General features: G+C 41.8%; 1 protein-coding gene across 2 annotated transcripts in view; it reads right to left on the reverse strand.

Moving 5' to 3' along the window:
• Window positions 1-15293: 15293 nt before the first annotated feature.
• Window positions 15294-20000, reverse strand: part of LOC138968424 (polyunsaturated fatty acid 5-lipoxygenase-like) — a 139271-nt gene continuing 134564 nt past the window's right edge. For both annotated transcript variants that reach the window (XM_070341005.1, XM_070341006.1), the window contains exons 13-16: window positions 19416-19513; window positions 18817-18990; window positions 18183-18346; window positions 15294-17597 (exon numbers count right to left, since the gene is read on the reverse strand). In XM_070341005.1, coding sequence (XP_070197106.1) covers window positions 17483-17597; window positions 18183-18346; window positions 18817-18990; window positions 19416-19513 — 551 coding nt within the window. In that variant the 3' untranslated portion in view covers window positions 15294-17482. The remainder of the gene's footprint in view (window positions 17598-18182; window positions 18347-18816; window positions 18991-19415; window positions 19514-20000) is intronic.

A 20000-nucleotide genomic window follows, 5' to 3' on the forward strand; every position in this document is an offset into this window, starting at 1 on the left:
AAATAGCTTCCTGGCTTGACAATCAAGGAAGTGTTTAATTCTAGATAAGAGGTACACTTTCTTTGACACTAATTTACTAAGTTGTTCAATGTGAGTTGACCAAGACAGGTTGTTATCGATGTGGACACCTAGAACTTTGTGATGGTCGCATAAATGTTGAATATAAAGGGGGAGGTCATTAATATATATTGAGAAGAGCAGAGGTCCTAATACCTATCCTTGTGGTACACCGTAATCTACAGCTTGCATGCTCGATGCTCTAGCGTTTGTTGTCTGCCAGAGAGAAATGAACTAACAAGATTGATAGTACCATATCCGACGCCATACAAACAGAATTTTCTAAACAATAATGTGTGATCAATTACGTCAAAGGCTTTTGCAAAGTCTACAAAAATGGCACCACAGAATTCATTATCGTTTATTTTGTCCAACCACTGATCAACAAGAGAGATTAAGGCAGTGTGGCAGGAATGCTTAGCTCTAAATCCCGATTGTTTAGGATGGAATAAGTTGTTTTGGTTAAAATGTGTTTGTTGATATGCTTTTCAAGTGGTTTTGATAGTCAGAACGTTTAATCGCCAAAAACATGATAGTTCATTGCGATGGGGAGGTTGGGGGAGAAGGAAACAATTTCGATGGCAAGAAAAGCGTTATAATGTACAAATCATGGGGATGGTTCACGGTTTTCATCCCTCACCCGACATGGGAAGTTCCGCGTCAGTTTTTGTATTGTCCATTTGTTCAGTGTGTAAAGCAAATTAACCCAGTTCTTCCGAATGTCTCAGCACAAGCAAAAGTCCAGAATCATACCCAGAGACAACGAATATGCGAAACGAATAGTCATTGCTGTCAACTGAGGTAGAACCTTGTAACGTTTCTGAGCACAGACACTTCTTGTAGCACTGTTCGGAGCTGATCTTTGAACTTGCCTCTGTCGACTGGTGAGCCTTGCCGAAGCTTGTTACAGTACTCCCTTTCTTCTTGTAGCATGTGGCGAGCTGCTTGTTTTATCATCCAGTACGTGCCTGGAAGATCGTCGCTGCTGTAGTCTTTGACCAGCACAAAATCGTTTGTTGCGCACAGCAATAACTGACAAAATGGAAATTGGCCTATAATTTGAGGGGTCTCTTTTGTCACCTGATTTAAACAGAGCAATGACTTTAGCCTGTTTCAGGGTGACTGGAAAATATTTTTTGTCCAAACAGAGATTGTAAATGTAGGTAAGTGTTTCAGAAATTACGGGGGCTGACAATTTAAGAATCCTACCATCAAGCCCATCGAGCCCCCGGGTGCCTGTTTGCTTGAGGTGTGTAAGTGCGTGAAAAACTTCAGATACTGTAAGAAGAGGAATTTTTGCTTGACATGAAATTTGTTTTGATTTGCAAAATTCTTCTAAAACTTTCAAATCATTTAATTTGGACTTATCATTTTTAATCACCTTTTCAGCAACGTTTTTTTTTACTGCAGTAAAACAGTTTTTCTGAAGCATAATGTTTACTTGGTTTACTTGGTTATCTTAATAAATATCAATTCCACACTTTGGCCTTAAATTAAAGTGCTTCCTTTCACAGATATCCCCTTGGGGTTGTCAGATGAGGGTAGTCTCCCATGCCAACAGAAGCTACCATTCAGAGAGTGGTTTGCTTCTTAGTTGGATACAATGGGTTGACAACTCTCGCCATCAGTACCACCTGACCACTGATGAGACACAATAGTGCACAGCAGTATAAACGGTATCTAACTGCTCGTGTGAGCAATCGAATTCTGATAGATCATCGTCGTCTGACGATCGACAAGTTCACCCGCCTATGGGTCCTGCCTGGTCTGTGTAGGCTGAACGGCAGGGGGCGGGTGGTCAACACAACTGCTCAGTAACTGATGGTCACTGGGCGTGTGCTGAACGGAATGTGAGAGGCAGTGTGAAAAGACGGAGTAAATGACGTACATGCCCAGAGGCCAAGTGTGAATGTGTTGAAGGATAATGTTCAATTTCATGTGTGTATGCCTAGTCAAAATAACAGAAATACTCTTAAAACATGTTTTGATTTCAAAAAGTGTCCAGTCATGATGATTGTATAACGGAATACTCTTGTGACATGTCTTGTACGAATTGATTGTCTAGTCATTGTTATCGTGTTATCTGTAACGTAAACACACATACTTTGTTTAACATGTTTTCCCTGTTTATGTGAAAAACTGTATATTGACACCTCACAGAACATACGCAAAACACAAAGACTAATTTGTTTTATCGTGTACATTTTGTTTTATTTCCATGTAAAGTTTTACAAACAGATGATGTATAGTGCCATTGTTATGTTTTATTGATTAAATGGGACCTCTACTTTTGTATACAATGAGCAAAACTGTTGCCCATTGTATACAATGAGCAAGACCATAAAGTTGCACATTGTATACAATGTGCACCGAGTGAGCAAGATTGTTGAATGGCGTTCAAGCTACACTAATATATGAATCATTGTGAATGGTTGAATGGAATATGTGACGTGAGTAAAGTGTTCAAATAACGATGTTTGTTATGTTTAAGCATTGTTTTAATTCTCATTTCGCTAAAACTATACAGTGCATTAGGAATTTAATTATTGTAAATTAATTAAACAATAAAAACAAATACAACAAATAATGTTGTTTCAACACACGCACACACACATAACATTCGTTCATAATAACGCTCACATTGTCATGTCATTGCTAATGAGAGCGTCGTTTTCACCGCCTTTCACGCTTTTGCTAATAACGCTCATGTTTTCAAGTCACGCTAAAACATGGAAACAACGACAACAACGTACCACAGAGGTCACCTGCTTCTTTTTTAATTAAGCATGATGGTTCTTGCATTTAGCAGATCGGGGGTGGCAATGAGAAGTACATTGAAGCCGAGCTTTGAAGCATTTGCATTTGTTTGTTGTGCATACTCCGAGGCAGTTACATTTAGCGTAGCCGTGGCCGAGTCCACGGCTGGTTGCGATGGCGGTCTCTCTGACTGATTTCGTCTTGTTCCGGTTTTCTTCTGGAATGTCATCTTGGGTGAATAACCTGCTCTCGTTGATTTCGAACTGGTTTCGACTGAATTTCGAGGCGAGTCGTCCGTGTCTTGTCGCAATGGTGTACATTCCTCTGTCGCGGTCCACTTCAGTGATGACTCCGAGTAGGTTTCTATGATCACCTTTGGCTCTGTCATACATCGGTATAGGTACGCGCACGCAATCATTCACATCTGCAACTTTTAACTTTTTCCTTGCCGATTCAAGCATGTGTTCTGCTGCCCGTTTTTGATTTCTTCTAACTTGGGTACGAACAGTCTGATGTTGCGATGTCCGCCGGCACAGTAAACACTGATTTGTCTCTTCGCTCGATCCTGCTCCTGTACACGAACTATGAACTAAACAACGACAAGAATCACGTCTTCTCCCCTACCAACAACAAACAGCAACAACAACAGCAGCAACCGCAGCAACAGCAGCAACATCATCGCCGTCGTCGTCTTCTCCCCTACCAACAACAAACAGCAACAACAACAGCAGCAACCGCAGCAACAGCAGCAACATCATCGCCGCCGTCGTCTTCTCCCCTACCAACGACAATAATGGTCGAAGCATTCTCACGCTCGAATCGACCTCTTATGTTTCAAGGAAACTGGATAGTATAATATACTATATGAATAATGAAACTCACCGAAATTCTCCATCATGCTGACTTTGGAAATCAATCAGATCCACTTGACCCCTTGAGTTGAAGTTATTGGAAAGTATGGGCCGCACCACAACACCTTTGTTCAATTTCGCTTTCTTCAGCGTGCAATTTTGACACAGAGCAAGGAAAATCTTGATTTGTTGCCGAGTGACGTTGGCGTACTTTTTGTGTAGTTCCTTTTCCATGCGTTTCTCACCACCGTGGCCGCAAGCTGCGTGGGCTTCTTTGATGACGTTGTAGACGTCTTCCAGAGCTACGAAATATCGTGCAGGATTCGATCCCGCCACAATCAGTCTTTGGAAATGTGCAACTTCGATTACGTCGTATCGCTTTACGAGTTTGTAGTCGTTGGGCGTCTTCTTTTGGCTTCCGAGTTTCAGTTGTCGAACTCTTTCCGTCATGGTGGTAAGGTCTTCCTGTGTGAACCATTTCACGTGGCCAACACTTTGACGTTGCACTTCTGCATCAAACTTAGTTCGATTTTGATCCATGGTGGTCGCGTTCTATCGCCGGGCAGACTGACACTGACACCGAAACTAAAATACTGAAAGAAAGAGAGTGGACAGACAATCCAAACAATTTCAAACACGAGTTCGGTTCAGTCCTATTTGGTCAAAATCGCACGTAGTTTGCAAGATCGTTATTTGAACCCTTTACTCACAAATAGAAAAAGTGTGAAAGGCGGTGAAAACGACGCTCTCATTAGCTGACGTTGCTGTTTCTATCTCTTACTTTTAGCATGACATGACAATGTGAGCGTTATTATGAACGAATGTTATGTGTGTGTGCGTGTGTTGAAACAACATTAATTGTTGTATTTGTTTTTATTGTTTAATTAAAGGGGCAGTCAACAGGTTGCTATCGTTTCATGTTTTCGGGCCAAAAAGAGATTGCTTACTCTTTACTCTTTATCTAGGTAAATGTAACAAAAAATATATTTTAAAAAAAGAAAAGATTTTGAATATTTTTTTGAAAAAATTGTTTTGGATTTTTCGTTCCATTCTTTTTCTTATCACAAGCACGCCAGTTCAAAACGCCGAAAGCAAAAAAAAAAACCCGCATGCATATTGGTCAAATTTGAAGCGAGTTACGGCCGTTTTAAAATAAAAAATATGACGTCATTCTACTTCCACTACAAAGTTAAATGTTATTTCCAGCCAAACTAACAGCGCTATCGATGTGCGGTTTCACTAAAGTGGTTCCTATGCATCAAAGAATTTTTTAAAACAAAGTTGTTTTTAGCTGTTTTCTGCCCCTTTAATTTACAATAATTAAATTCTTAATACACTGTTTAGTTTTAGCGAAATGAGAATTAAAACAATGCTTAAACATAACAAACATCGTTATTTGAACACTTTACCATTCACTATGATTCATATATCAGTGTAGCTTGAACACCATTCAACAATCTTGCTCACTCGGTGCACATTGTATACAATGTGCAACTTTATGGTCTTGCTCATTGTATACAATGGAGCCGTGCCCGCGGCAATTTGATAGAATATGCAGCAGATTTTGTATTTAATTCTTTGTTCGACTGGAAGCCAATGTAGCTGTTTGAGTAGAGGCGTGACGCTTTGTTTCATAGGTGTTCGAAACACGAGTCTAGCGGCAGCGTTCTGGACTAGTTGCAGGGGCTTGGTGATAGATTTGGGACATTCAGCGAGCAGTGAATTACAGTAGTCTAATCTAGAGAGTATGCCGGAACAGACTAGTCTTTTGGTTGCGTCTTCGGTAAGGTACTGTCGAATGGAACCTATACGCCGGATCTCCATTCGCGCTGCTTTACATGTTTGGACTACATGCTGTTTCATGCTAAGATCTTTGTCAAAAAAGACTCCGAGATCACGGGATGTATCCGAGAACTTGATGTCAATATTGTTCAAAGAGATGGCCTGTGGGAGTTCTGAAATAGACTTAGCATGGGTAGGGGTGGAGTATGAAAAACGCATGGCTTCAGTTTTGTCGTCATTTAGTTTGAGTTTGTTCTCTTCCATCCATGCCCCGACATCTCTCACACACTCCTGTAGCGACAGAACCAAATCTGGGTACTTGTCATGTGATGCGGAATGATTGATCTGCGTATCATCTGCGAAGATTTCGTGTAGCACACAATGATTCTCTATGAGAGTTGTCAGCGGTGCTGTGTACATAATGAACAGCACCGGGCCTAACACAGAACCTTGAGGAACACCAAACACAAGAGAGGTTTCAGCAGATTGTTGGCCATCGATCAGAACAAACTGTTTCCTGTCTGAGAGATAATTTTGAATCCAAGAGAGAGCCATCTCGCTAATGCCAAAGTAGTGCTCTAGACGATAACAAAAAAGAATGTCATGGTCTATCGTATCAAAAGCCGCAGACAGATCTAAAAGCAAGAGGACGGATGTTTTGTCCTGGTCTAGAGCGGTCAGAAGGTCATTCAAAATACGAAGAAGAGCCGTTTCCGTGCTGTGCCGTGGTCGATAGGCTGACTGGTGGGCACTAAGAAGGTTGTGGGATGAGAGATGTGAGGCAAGCTGTCGGAGAACAAGTTTTTCGAGAATTTTCGATAGAAAAGGAAGGTTTGCGACGGGTCTATAGTTTTTCAACTCGTTGGAATTGAGAGAAGCTTTCTTCAGCAGTGGCTTTACTAAAGCGGTTTTGAATTCCGTGGGGACAACGCCAGAAGAGAGTGATTCGTTCACTATGTTAGTGATGGTAGGGAGGAGGATGTCGATGTTTTGAATAAGTAGTTTGGTTGGAATCGGGTCAAGTTCGCACGTCTTGGGGGCGATTTTTAGAATTAACTTCTTGACATCGTCTTCAGACACATAGTGGTGAAAGCTAAAAAGGGAGTGCCTTGAAACGGATCGGTAGGAAATGCGCTTTGTGTGTTTGCAACATGCGAAAAGCTGTCACGTATCGAAAGGATTTTTTCTTGAAGTAGTCACTAAAAAGGGCCGGAAGTTGTTGAACGTCAAAGACGGTAGGCAAGGAGGCTTTATATTATTATAAAGAATATCGAAGCCAAACACAAGGAACAATTCAAAACACAGACATACATTACTAAGCTATCGTCACTGCATTTTCTCAGAAATAGAGGAGTTCCGACAATAACTCTGTCCGGTGTGTATGGATTGTGAAAGAGTGAATGCCCTTGCGTTTTACTCGGACAAACATTGGAGGGGCCAATCACTACCGGACGGGTATGTCGAAAACACGTGGACAGGAGCACGTGTGAAGTTATTTGTCAGAGGAAAAGCAAGGGTATTCACTCTTTCACAACTCATACAAACCCGACGGAGTTACTTCCAAAAATCGTCTGTTCCATAGTGTGTGCGTGTGGCACGTCAGGGTGGTTTGAGGAGGTCGAGATAGAAAAGAGGGAGGGGGTGGAGCTGGGTAGCTGGCTCATGGGCTGCAGTGTCTTGTCTTTTTACATGATTTATTCAAGTTTTGACTAAATGTTTTAACATAGAGGGGGAATCGAGACGAGGGTCGTGGTGTATATATATATATGTGTGTGTGTGTGTGTGTGTGTGTGTGTGTGTGTGTGTGTGTGTGTGTGTGTGAGTGTCTGTGTGTCTGTTTGTCTGTGCGCGTGTGTGTGTGTGTAGAGCGATTCAGATCAAACTACTGGACCGATCTTTATGAAATTTTACATGAGAGTTTCTGGGAATGATATCCCCGGACGTTTTTTTCCACTTTTTTTCGATAAAAACTTTTGATGACGTCATATCCGGCTTTTTGTAAAAGTTGAGGCGGCACTGTCACACCCTCATTTTTCAATCAAATTGATTGAAATTTTTGTAAAGCAATCTTCGACGAAGGCCGGACTTCGGTATTGCATTTCAGCTTGGTGGCTTCAAAATTAATTAATGACTTTGGTCATTAAAAATCTGAAAATTGTAATAATTTGTGTGTTTTTTTTTATATAAAACGATCCAAATTTACATTAATCTTATTCTACATCATTTTCTGATTCCAAAAACATATAAATATGTCATATTTGGATTAAAAACAAGCTCTGAAAATTAAAAATATAAAAATTATGATCAAAATTAAATTTCGGAAATCGATTTAAAAACAATTTCATCTTATTCCTTGTCGGTTCATGATTCCAAAAACATATAGATATGATATTTTTGGATTAAAAACACGCTCAGAAAGTTAAAACGAAGAGAGGTACAGAAAAGCGTGCTATGCAGCACAGCGAAACCACTACCGCGCTGAACAGGCTCGTCAGTTTCACTCCGTTATGCATAAGCGGCGGACTACGGTTGTGACAAACCCTGGCTATCACTGTAGCATAGTCTAGGGGGGGTTATACTACTGGCAATGTGAACGCCGATTTTTAGGTTCTACTTTATCTTTTATGAGCCGGGTTAAACTTGTATGTGTATGTAAGTGTACGTTGTAAAGGAAAGTGAGAATGATAGTAGAATGGAATTGTGTGAGGAGTGAATAACGAAGACCGATGAATTTCAATGTATCAATTTAATGATGACCAAAGACAGTGAATGATTATGTTAGCAGATAAATGGACTTAACTTCTGTATTGCGTTCTCGGGTACTGATGGTCAGTTGTCCAGTTTATAAAGGTGCTAACATCCCAATCCTCGCGTCTAGCTGATCCTGGTAATATATACACGTCAGCGTTCACGTGTAGCATGAACAGTTCCCACGTTCGAAGATGACGTTCACTAAACGTTCAGCGTCAGCTCCGTCAGCGTTCACGTACAGCATGAACAGTTCCCACGTTCGAAGATGACGTTCACCGAACGTTCAGCGTCAGCTCCACTTGTTCGTTATCGATCTACGTTCGAGAGGTGTCGTCCACAGGTATTATAAAAGGTTATCCTTAGTTATCACACATAGTTGTAGTTCGCCAGATACGTGGATACGTTATCTAGTTGTTCATGGTTCTCGATGGTTTCTCACTGGTGAAGTTACTCTTCTTCACATCGTGTTAATGAACAACTGAACTGAGTTCTCCACTGTGACTGTCTGGATATCCGGCGCAGAAGGAAGGTGAGATGAAGAAGGACGGATGAAGGGAGGGTCTGTTGATGACTGGATGGATCCGGGAGAGACTCCGAAGGGGTTGGTGACTGAAGCGATCCAGACGGAGCTGGAGCGATTCGAAGACGGAATAGAATTCGGATAGAATCCGGATAGAATCCGGATAGAACCTGGATCAAAGATAACATATATTACTATCAGCGATCCTAACTTTCTAAATAATAAAACACTCACACGCAATTTCATAAATTCATCAGCCTTCAGTTGGCAAACAGATGAAAATGGAGATGACCACCCAGATTCCCACCGGACAATTCCTGCATTGAAAACACAATTACTTTACAACGCGCCGACGGAATTGAGCTGCCCAAAGTTCTCCGGGTGCATCGTAGCGCGCCGCCTCTGTTGTATTAGTTTATCAAAAGATAACTCACCTCAAACAGGTTCGTGAGAATTTCGCTCCCCACAAGACAGAGCTCTCGCCTTTTCCTTTCCCGTTCTAAAAGGCAGTTTGAACTATTTCTTTTCCTTGGCCGAGCACTGTCTTGTGAAGCTACACTAATATAGTTCCTCACAATAATCAAAACAAAACAAACACAGTACACATTACTATCTTTTTTTATTTCCACAAACTCACAACAATCGTTTCTTGTTTCGGTTTGACATACACACTTGCCTTTCCCTTGCGTTATTACATTCATTATAATATTTGTAACAAGGCGGTCGAATGTGTAAAACAGCGAAAAGGATGACGTCTTCTGTAGTGACGTAATACTTTGAGTTACGTAATACGTTAAGTTCCGGTGATGCGGGTATTAGTCTCGGTCCTCTGATGGAACAGCTGATGTAGTCTCGGCAAATTCGTCTCGTGGTCTGTAGAATGTCCAAAAGCGTCACAACGGTCATTGTGAAAAAATGCAGTGCGTTCAGTTTCATTCTGTGAGTTCAACCAGCTTGACTAAATGTAGTAATTTCGCCGTACGCGACTTGTTTACATTTAACATTTTAAGTGTTTGTTTCAGGGGCTTTCAGCAGTTTCAGCAATCCATCAACACCCAAACCCATTACGACCGGGCCTGGCTGAATCGATCGTCTCATCTGGAAAAAAAAGTGACATCAAAAACACTGCTAACACTTTACTTGAAAGTTCTTTGAGATCGAGAGCTTGAGCAACATGGTCACTATGAGTTTCTTTCAAGTCGTCTGCGCCATCGTGGCAACACTCACTGTTCTGGTGCTTATGTGGGTTATCTACAACCACATCAGATACAGACATCATGTCAGACGATTTTACGAACGAGTTCGTGGCATTAACATTGATTAAAAAGACGGACACGACGGATAGCTGGACAGCCGGACACAGATTTGTTGATGGTTTCGTTCCATGGAATCCGTTTGAGCGACAGAATTATGTTTTTTAATCTATTTTTTGTGTGTGTACAATAATTATACTCACAAAAGGGGGATTTTGGATCTTTCCTGGCGCAGCATAACTTTTATGTGTGTGAGATTTTGTGGTGGTGGTGGTTGGTGTTTTTTTTTTGTTGGGATGAATAGGAAACTGTTTGATCATATTGCGAGGTGCTTGTTGTTATTGAGGAAAGAAGACAACCAAAAGCTGAATTGATAGATGAACTAATTGTTGATTGATTGATTGATTAATGCATTGATTGCTTGCGTGCTTGGTTGATTTGCTCAGTAGGCGCAGCTATGAAGCTGTATGTTCAGAGAGCACGTGTTGAAAATTTTCATCGAGCAGATTGTGTCCGGGGTCTACCTGAATATGCCCACCAAATTTGAAGCAGATCCATCGAGAACTTCGGCCGTGCATCGCGAAGAAAGACAGACAGACAGACAGACAGACAGACACACACACACACACACAAGCCGTATATAGATATAAAGATATATAAAATTAATGTTGTAGTCCTTCGTTTGTCTTTCTGTTACATGCACCACCACTGACATTTCTCCATGTGAGATAATAAAGTTAACTTGATTTGATTTGATTTGATTTGATTTGATGCCATTCACGCAAAATGATATTCTACTGTCAAAGCAAGCAAGTCATTTTGTTTGACTAACATTCTCACCACGAAACATTCATCTTGAATTCTGACAGGCACACACGCACACACAGCACAAAACTCACCCCCCCCTCTCTCTCTCTCTACTTTGATCCTTGACTTTAGATCCGAGCTCATTTAAAGATGAACTTAAACAACAATATGTGTGTGTGTGTGTGTGATAGTGCATGTGTGACAGTGTTTGTTTATGTTTGTATGTATGCTCGCGCGTATCTGTATGCATGTTTGTGTGTGTGTGCGTGTTTATGAGCGAGCATGTGATTGTGTATGTGCGTGCGTACGTGATAATGTGCGTGCGTGCATGCGTGCGTGTGTGTGTGTGTGTGTGTGTATGTGTGTGTATATGTGTTAGTGTGTGTATGTGTGCTTCTGTGTGTGTGTGTGTGTGTGTGTGGGCGCGCGTGTGTGTGTTACGTGTGTGTGTGGAGCGATTCCGAGAAAACTGCTGGTGTCATGAAATTTTGCATACACATATTTTTTCCAGATGATATCCCCAGACAGATAGTCAGAGAGGGAGACAGAAAGATACTTTCAACACATTTTCAGAGTGTTTTCGGTTTTGTATTTTGCAATAGTGAACAAAGCATTGTAAAACTGAGGATCAAAGAAATGCGGACTGTATAACACTATTTGTTCGGATGAAATAGACTTAAAATTATAATCGTTTTCTTCAAATGAACAATGGCTCTTAAAGGGTCATCACTTTACATATATACAGGGTGACACGAAAAAAACAGATCCCACCAAAAGTTTAATATTTTCTGAAATAATCAGCCGATTCTTTTATTTTTTCAGGTGAGCCAAGCTGAAATGATGTTCTAACAGCCCACCAAGTTTGAGCTTCAAGATGTCATGGACAACGGAGCATAAGACATTTATAGTCGAGGCCTATTTTCGGTCGAATTCTATCCACGCTGCTCAACTGGAATTCAAAAGACAGTTTGGACGTAGAGACTTTCCTGTTAAATCAGTTATCTATGGATGGAGGGATAAGTTCAGAGACCATGGGACTGTCAATAACCTCAATAGTAAAAACCCTAACAGGGGATCCCACTCTGGTCGACCTAAATCAGCAAGGACACCGAGGAATATTGATTCAGTCAGAGAGTCTGTTGTGCGCAGCCCGAGCAAATCTGTTCGCCGGCGAAAATAGGCCTCGACTATAAATGTCTTATGCTCCGTTGTCCATGACATCTTGAAGCTCAAACTTGGTGGGCTGTTAGAACATCATTTCAGCTTGGCTCACCTGAAAAAATAAAAGAATCGGCTGATTATTTCAGAAAATATTAAACTTTTGGTGGGATCTGTTTTTTTCGTGTCACCCTGTACATCACCGATGAGGAAGACAACGACGACAACAGAAACAAAACTGTGTTCAAAATTACTAATTTCTTGTTCAGAAATCACGTGACAGACGAATCCTCAAATTCTCTTCCCCAAAATTGAGTTTTTAATTGACATGGAATAGAGGAAATAACAAAGCAAGAGAGAAAGAAGGAAAGAAAGAAAAAGAGAGAAGGAAAGTCAGACAAAGGAAGAAAGAATGAAAAAAAAGAAAAAAAAAAAGAAAGAACGAAAATATTGTAAAGCGCATAGTGCTTTTAGTTATGCGCTGTAGAAATCTCCTTAATAAATAAATAAATAAATACAATCAAAAAATAGAATCTATCAACAAATGCAGTGAAGATCACGAAACAAGAAATCTATAATAAACAGAAAACAAAAAATCTGCTCAATATTTACATTGCAAAGTGGAAAAATGTATACGAAAAAATATGATAATTATGAAGCTGAAGGATTAAACATGAAAGACATGAAAAACTGAAGGATTGTAAGCATCAGAAAGCAACAAGTACATTGTAAAACTGTAAGATCATACAAAGTGAAACATTAAGAAATTCAATTTGAAACAGTAAAAAAAATACAATGTGAAAATACATGTACATTTAAATCACACCGGAATGCATATTTTTTGTCATATCGAACAAAACACACAAAAATAATATTAATCTTTTTTTGTTTGTTTATTTGTTGCTTAACGTCCAGCCGACTACGCAGAGCCATATCAGGACGAGGAAGGGGGGGATGAAGGGGGCCACTTGTCAAGCGATTCCTGTTTACAAATGCACTAACCCATTACTTGTGTCCCAGCAGGCTTTAGTAAAACTAAATTAATACCTACTGGAAGATTACCAGTTTCCAGTATGTTAAAATAGGCTTAACCTATCTACTGCTGGACTTACATCAGAACACTAACAGATTAAACTATACATGAATCGCGAGACAAGCGGCAAGAGAAGAGATTTTTGGAAAAAATACAGGTGAATGAGCAAGAAGGCAGAAAAAAGAAAAGAATTCACGAAGAAAAAGAGAGCATGACAGGAAAGAGGAACCAATAATCTACCTAACAGCAAACTAGAAAGCTCCTGCGGTTCCAAAAACAGGAGGGGCTTTTAATTTCATAACCGCAGTGCCCCACTGCGGGAAATATTAATCTAAAATTGAGCACTATAAGCAAAGCACCAGAGTTGTGCTAGGCAAAGTTACTGAGACTTCGCAGGTTAAAGATCCCGTAATCACCCTTTAAAAACATTACTCACATCATCACAAATCTGTCCAGGCTTTTACATATGAAAACAGCATTCTTCCATTTGTACACACACTAAAAATGAAAAGATATAACTACTTTCTGTGCAGGGAAGGATTTTCTTTTAGAATTAAGTTCGAAAACAAGTCAATGATACGTTTTAATATTTGCCAAACAAGACAAAATTTAAACGTTTCTATAAATGACACCTTTTATTCTTTTTATGGTGTTTGATTCTGGATTTTAGAACGTTAAGACACCCCCGCCAATCTGCAAAATTATTAATAATAATAACACACACACACACACGCACGCACACACAGACACACATACACACGCACGCAAGCACACACACACACACACACACACACACATAAACACACACACACACACACGCACGCAAGCACACACACACACACACCACACATAAACACACACACACACACATAAACACAGACACAGGCGCACACACCACCCACCCACCCACACCCACACCCCCCACCCACACCCACACCCACACCCACACCTGACATAAAGCAGCCTGGCAGCAGAAACACTGGAACCCTTCTTCTACGACCTTCAAAAATCTTAAAAAAATCAGGTCTTAAAAGGGGGGGGGGGGGTCTTAAAAAAAAGGGGGGGGGTCTTCAAAGGGGGGGGTTCCACTGTATTAGGTATGTGTCCAAGGGAAAGGGGCTCTTGTATTCCATGTGAAATCCTGAACACATCTGTGCTGAGGTGTGTCATGTACGTTCCACATGAGAAGGACTGTTCTTTTAAGTCGAACACATCAAGAAAATAAAAATGGTGGATATAGATCAGTAAGAGAGATATGCCTTGCAAAGAAAACGAAGCTGAGTGGAATCATTGCTACTTGTGCTTGCTTAACATTTTGATTTGAGTGCGGTTTGTTTTTACCAACAGATATTAGGCCTAAAAAAAAAATAGGTGTGGTTACGGTAACCCGACCTACCCTATTTTTAGGGGCCGACCCTATAACTTTTTATTACATTTGTCCAAAAAAACCCACAAAAACCAAGAAAACGAGTGCAGAAAACGCAATGAAAGCGAAAGCGCCCGAGTCGCAGACTTATTTCCCTGTCAAGTAGGTCTAATTTGTACACATTAGAAAAAAAAGTAAAAAAAAAAAAGTGATTGCCTGCCTTCCTACCCTATTTATTGGGGCTATGTTACCGTAACCATTTTTTTTGGGCCTTAAAACAAACAAGTTTAAGTTCATGTTCACTTGCTTGCCTAGGACGACCACCTCGTACCAGGCACACAGACATGGACACAGATGAGGAGACAGACAAGCAGACAGACACAAACTCACAGAGACAGAGACAAACAGAGAGAAAGGCAGACATGCAGGCACACACACACACACACACACACACACACACACACACACACACACACACACACACACACATATGCACACACACACACACACACATACACATACACACACACACACACATACACACATACACAGACACATTCATTCACACACACACATACCCACAAAGACACACATACCCACAAAGACACACATACACACGCCCCCCCCACAACACACACGAAACACATATGAATAATTGCTCAATCACTACTTGCTTACTAAATAGATTTTTGACATCGATCGACAAACCATTCATCATGAGAACCATAACATTTTCTGTCAGATTTAAAAGCAAGCTTTTGAACACATTTTTAAAATGCACAATAAATGTAAAGAGAAACGAACAAAAGAAAGAAATACATTCATTAACAAAATGTACAGTTCCATCATAATTTACAAGAAGAATGTTAATTCTGTACAAACATGTTAGTGTGTGACATGTAACCCTTGTTTCATGAGGAGAAATGCAGTTTTGGACATGGAGGGAATTACATTTAAAAAAAATGATATTGCAAAAAAGTAGCTTTTGTGAGTGAGATATGACCAAAAACATCAGTCTACATTAAAGTGTTCCACTTTTAAACACACTTTCTTTATACCCCGTTCACACAGAGACGCCGCTTCTACTCCGTTGTACAATTTGTGGAGAGCGTGGCCAATCGTGGGCCAAACGTGGGAGGATCTTCGTGAGCGTGGTTTGGTCGGGGTGGGATCTGCTAGGTCGCGAAGCTGCGCGCTCTCCCTACGTTTATTTTGAACTGCACAAAACAAGCGTAGCCGGGTCGTGGCGCAGTACAGTCGTGATGTAGCCTAGTTTTTTTTTTATGGCCCCCGTCACACAGCTCTACGTTTTTACGACAACCATGCCGACCACTCCAAGTGCTGGATTTTAACGGCGATATGCCCCGATTTGATAACTTTTTCAGATCGGCGTGATCGGCATGGTCGTGGTAAGGACGTAGTGCTGTGTGAACGGACCCTAAACCAATTTTGAAAACTGTGTGACATACCATTAAGTTCTACTGACAAAAGTAGCACAATAGTGTTTATCGTGTGCGCTACTTTTGCTGGTAAAAGTATATAGTATTTTAACGTGTTCAAAACTGAATACAGAAAGTGTGTTCAAAAGTACAACACTTCACCTTAGAGTGAACTTAAGTACGTCAAAACAGGCACACCATTTTTCAGAGCACATGTTTGTAGCCTTTGGCGTGTGGAGTAAATTCGATGTACATTATTGTACACAAACTATTCAAATAAAGCTTCAGATGTCTGAATAATGAACAGTTGCTTGCGATGGTGAAAAATGGGGTAGGGGACGAATTAAGAAGAGTAATTGTGCCAGGAATTTGTTAAAAAGGCGCTCCCAAGAAAAAAAAAGCCTTCGAATGCAGGGAGCGAATAGAGGCATACAAGCTCGCTTCATTTCAATTATGGTGTGAAAATGGGTTCGGGAGCAGGGTGGGTGGGGGGGAGGGGGGAGAGAAGGGGTCAGACGAATATGTTTCTTTAGCGATGAATTAATGAGTACTGTACATTAGGTCAACTCAATCTGATCTGGAGAAGTCCGTTCGCCTTCTGCCGATTTCTCCTTTACATGGGAGGCAACTTTGAAGTCAATACTTGAGCTAATATTCCTCTTACCTCCCGTCCATCACTCAGCCTCTTTAGAAAATCCGTGCACAACTTCTGACAACCGTTTTAAGTTTCATCGTGGATAATAAGCTTATGAATATGTGAATGAACAAACCAGAAGACGAATGCGAGAAGAACGGCCTAGAATGTTCCAGATGGTGATGGGCACAATCAATGTCATGTTAATTCCGTTCCTAAAGCCCTCACTGTCGAAACAGCTGTATGCGTCCAGAATCCAATGCACCACAGGAAGTGGAGCTTCAACAAAAACACAAAGAAGAATGTGAGGATAAAGTGCTGAGGATGTGAGAAGAATGGTGTAAAATGTTCTACATGCAAATGGAGTTGGGCACAATGTCATCTGATTTAAATGCAGTTCAAGAAGTTGAGCATCAACCACACAAATGTATAGTGCTGATGCGAGAAGAATGTTTCAGAAAGTTCTAGATGCAGAAGGAGTTGTTCACGATGTCCTCTGAATTCCGTTCCCAAAGTCGAAACAGCTGTCTGTGTCCAGAGTTAAATGCAGTTTGTGGAGCTTCAACGAAATCATGAAGAAGAAGTATGCGTGGATGTGGCATGGATGTTCTGGAAAGTTCTAGATGCTGATGGAGTTGGGCACAATGTCATCTGAATTCCGTTCCTAAAGCCCTCAATGTCGAAACAGTCCAGAATTAAATGCAATTCAGGATCTAGGAAGTTAAGCTTGCACAAAAACACAAAAGAGTTTGTGTACATGTGGTGAGGATGTGAGAAGAATGTTAGAATGTTCTAGAATGTTCTAGATGCTGATGGAGTTGAGCACACTGTCATCTGAATCGCGTTCCAAAAGCCCTCACAGTCGTCCAGAATTAAATGCAATTTCAGGAAGAGTGGAGTAGTGCTGACGCAAGAAGAATGTTCTAGAATGTTGCAGAATGTTCTAGATGCTGATGGAGTTGAGCACACTGTCATCTGAATCGCGTTCCAAAAGCCCTCACAGTCGTCCAGAATTAAATGCAATTTCAGGAAGAGTGGAGTAGTGCTGACGTGAGAAGAATGTTGTAGAATGTTCTAGATGCTGATGGAGTTGGGCACGATGTCGGGGTCTAGGTAGGTGTAGGGGACCTGTCGCCTTTCGTTCCTCTCCTTGATCTTTCTACTGATCTTGCTCAGGTCTCGGCGGAATCTGAAAGAAACAATCACCACAATAAGCTTGCAGCTTGTTTTTGAATCTAAATACTTGTGTAACAGAGATGAATAAAAGGGAGAGTGTGTGAGAGAGAGTGAGTGAGAGAGAGAGAGAGAGAGAGTGAGTGAGAGAGAGAGAGAGAGAGAGAGAGAGAGAGAGAGAGAGAGAGAGAGAGAGAGAGAGAGAGAGCACTGAACACTGAATGGATTCTTGAACTGAGGCCACAGACCCATATACAAACCGGGGGGGGGGGGGGGGGGGGGGGGGGGGGGGACACCATAAATATGTAAAACAATGAGAGGGGAAAATAATACAACAAAGGTATAACTGATTGTACAGACAGGAAGATAGACAGGCAGATAGACAGGCAGGCAGACAGGCAGGCAGACAAACAGACATACAGACAGCCAGAGTCAGACAGACAGTCAGACAGACAGACAGACAGACACACACAGCCAGCCAGCCAGCCAGCCAGCCAGACACATATAGAAACACACACACACACACATACTCACACACACACTTACCCCCCTCCACACCCCCCCCCCACCCCACACACCCCCACCCACACACACAACTTACTCATCAACCATCTCTCTGGCCTTCTCCTCGAAGATGTACTGCACTTCAAAGTCGCCCAGACTCTTGGTTCCCCGCTGACTCAGAATCTTGGTCACCACCATGATGTCCAGTGTTGTTGGTCTGTCCGGTAACGCCTTGATGATGTCCTGCTCTGTCTTCACAGACTGAAACAAAATTATACGTTATTTGTATTTAGACCTGTCTTGAGACCAAGCGAAAGTGGGAGATGGGTGGCGGTGTTTTGGGTGAAGGCCTTTTTCTTAAAATTCTTTGCTGTGACGATGTTACTGTCTGTCATCTGCCCCGAGAGTGCGAGAAAGATTTCCCTCTTTCTTTTTGCCCAAGCAGGTAAACACTTTAATGTATTTCTCTTCTTTTCGCACATGCATCTTCATCTTTCTGGTGCTCTCTGCCACACCCTCCGCGAGACCGAGGATGGAAAAAAGAAGGGGAGACATTACATTGCCGCCTTGGAATAAACAGTCACGGCTGCCCATTACTTGTTGATAATTTTGACAGGCAGGGGGAGCGAGCGAGCGATGCCCGCAGAGTCACTCCCTACGGAGGGGCTCATAGTCGGGTCGTCCCTTGCCTGTTTAATTTATTTCGGGTTTGAAGGTTCTATCATTCTCACCTTATCTCGTGGCGGCTGACCACGGAGGAAGCCGGGGTAGTTGGGAGGAAATCCGTACTCCTCGTACTGGGGGAAGTTGGTGGAGGCGTGGGACACGCTGCACGTGTAGATGATGGTGGTCAAGATCATCACTAGCTGGTCATTGGTTGTCAGGTCACCGTTGCCCGGTATGCCCTGCGTGTCAAGAAGGGAGACAATCAGTGGGTTGATATCATGACTCTTTTTCGGGTACATATAATTGCTGAAGGTTGTGATGCTTTTTGGGGGCCTACTTGTGTTGAATAGGTTTAAGTACGTACTCTTCCTGTCTCTCTTTTGCTCTTTTTCTGTTTCTCTCTCTCTCACACACACACACACACACACACACACACACACACACACACACACACACACACACACACACACACACGCACACACACAAGCACGGGCGCACGCTAACGCACGCACACATACACAGACACACAGACACACAGACACACACACACTTGCTCTCTTTCCCTCTCACTCCCGACACACACAAATACACAGATGTATACTTTAAATAGACGCAAAGACACCACCACCATCGGATATCAAATCCTATATATACATGTACTGACCAACAAGCCACATCCTCCCTTGTCGTTGTCACGTGGTTTGGCCAGCTCTGCGGCCCACGCCTGGACCTCCCCGTCCTTGGTCAGCTTGTCCGCTGTGTCTGATGGACATAGAACCACACAACCTGGTTAAGGGCTAAAACGACTACAACGACAACCAAAGCAAAAAAGCCGTCTCCTACCCCCTCCCACCAAAAAAACCCAACAGAACAAACAACAACAACCAACAACCAACAACCAACAACCAACAACAAACAACAACAACAACAAAACAGCCGTCTTCAATTCTGCCAACTACAACAACAACCACAGCAAAACAGCCGTCTTCAATTCCACAACAACAACAACAACAACAACAACAACAACAACAACAACAACAACGACAACCACAGTAAAACACCCGTCTTGAATTCCCCCTCCCCTCCAAGAGCTACAAAGTTATTTTTTTTCTTTCTGTTTTAAATGATGCCACTTCACACAAAGTACAACCCAGAATCGAACATGCCCTGGCGACCACCTCTTAACAGCGACCACCTGCCCATTACGACCTCCCCAAATAAACGCCGACGAGGTTCCTTCTCATATATT

This window comes from Littorina saxatilis, linkage group LG6 (genome assembly GCF_037325665.1).
Source record: "Littorina saxatilis isolate snail1 linkage group LG6, US_GU_Lsax_2.0, whole genome shotgun sequence".
NCBI lineage: Eukaryota > Metazoa > Mollusca > Gastropoda > Littorinimorpha > Littorinidae > Littorina > Littorina saxatilis.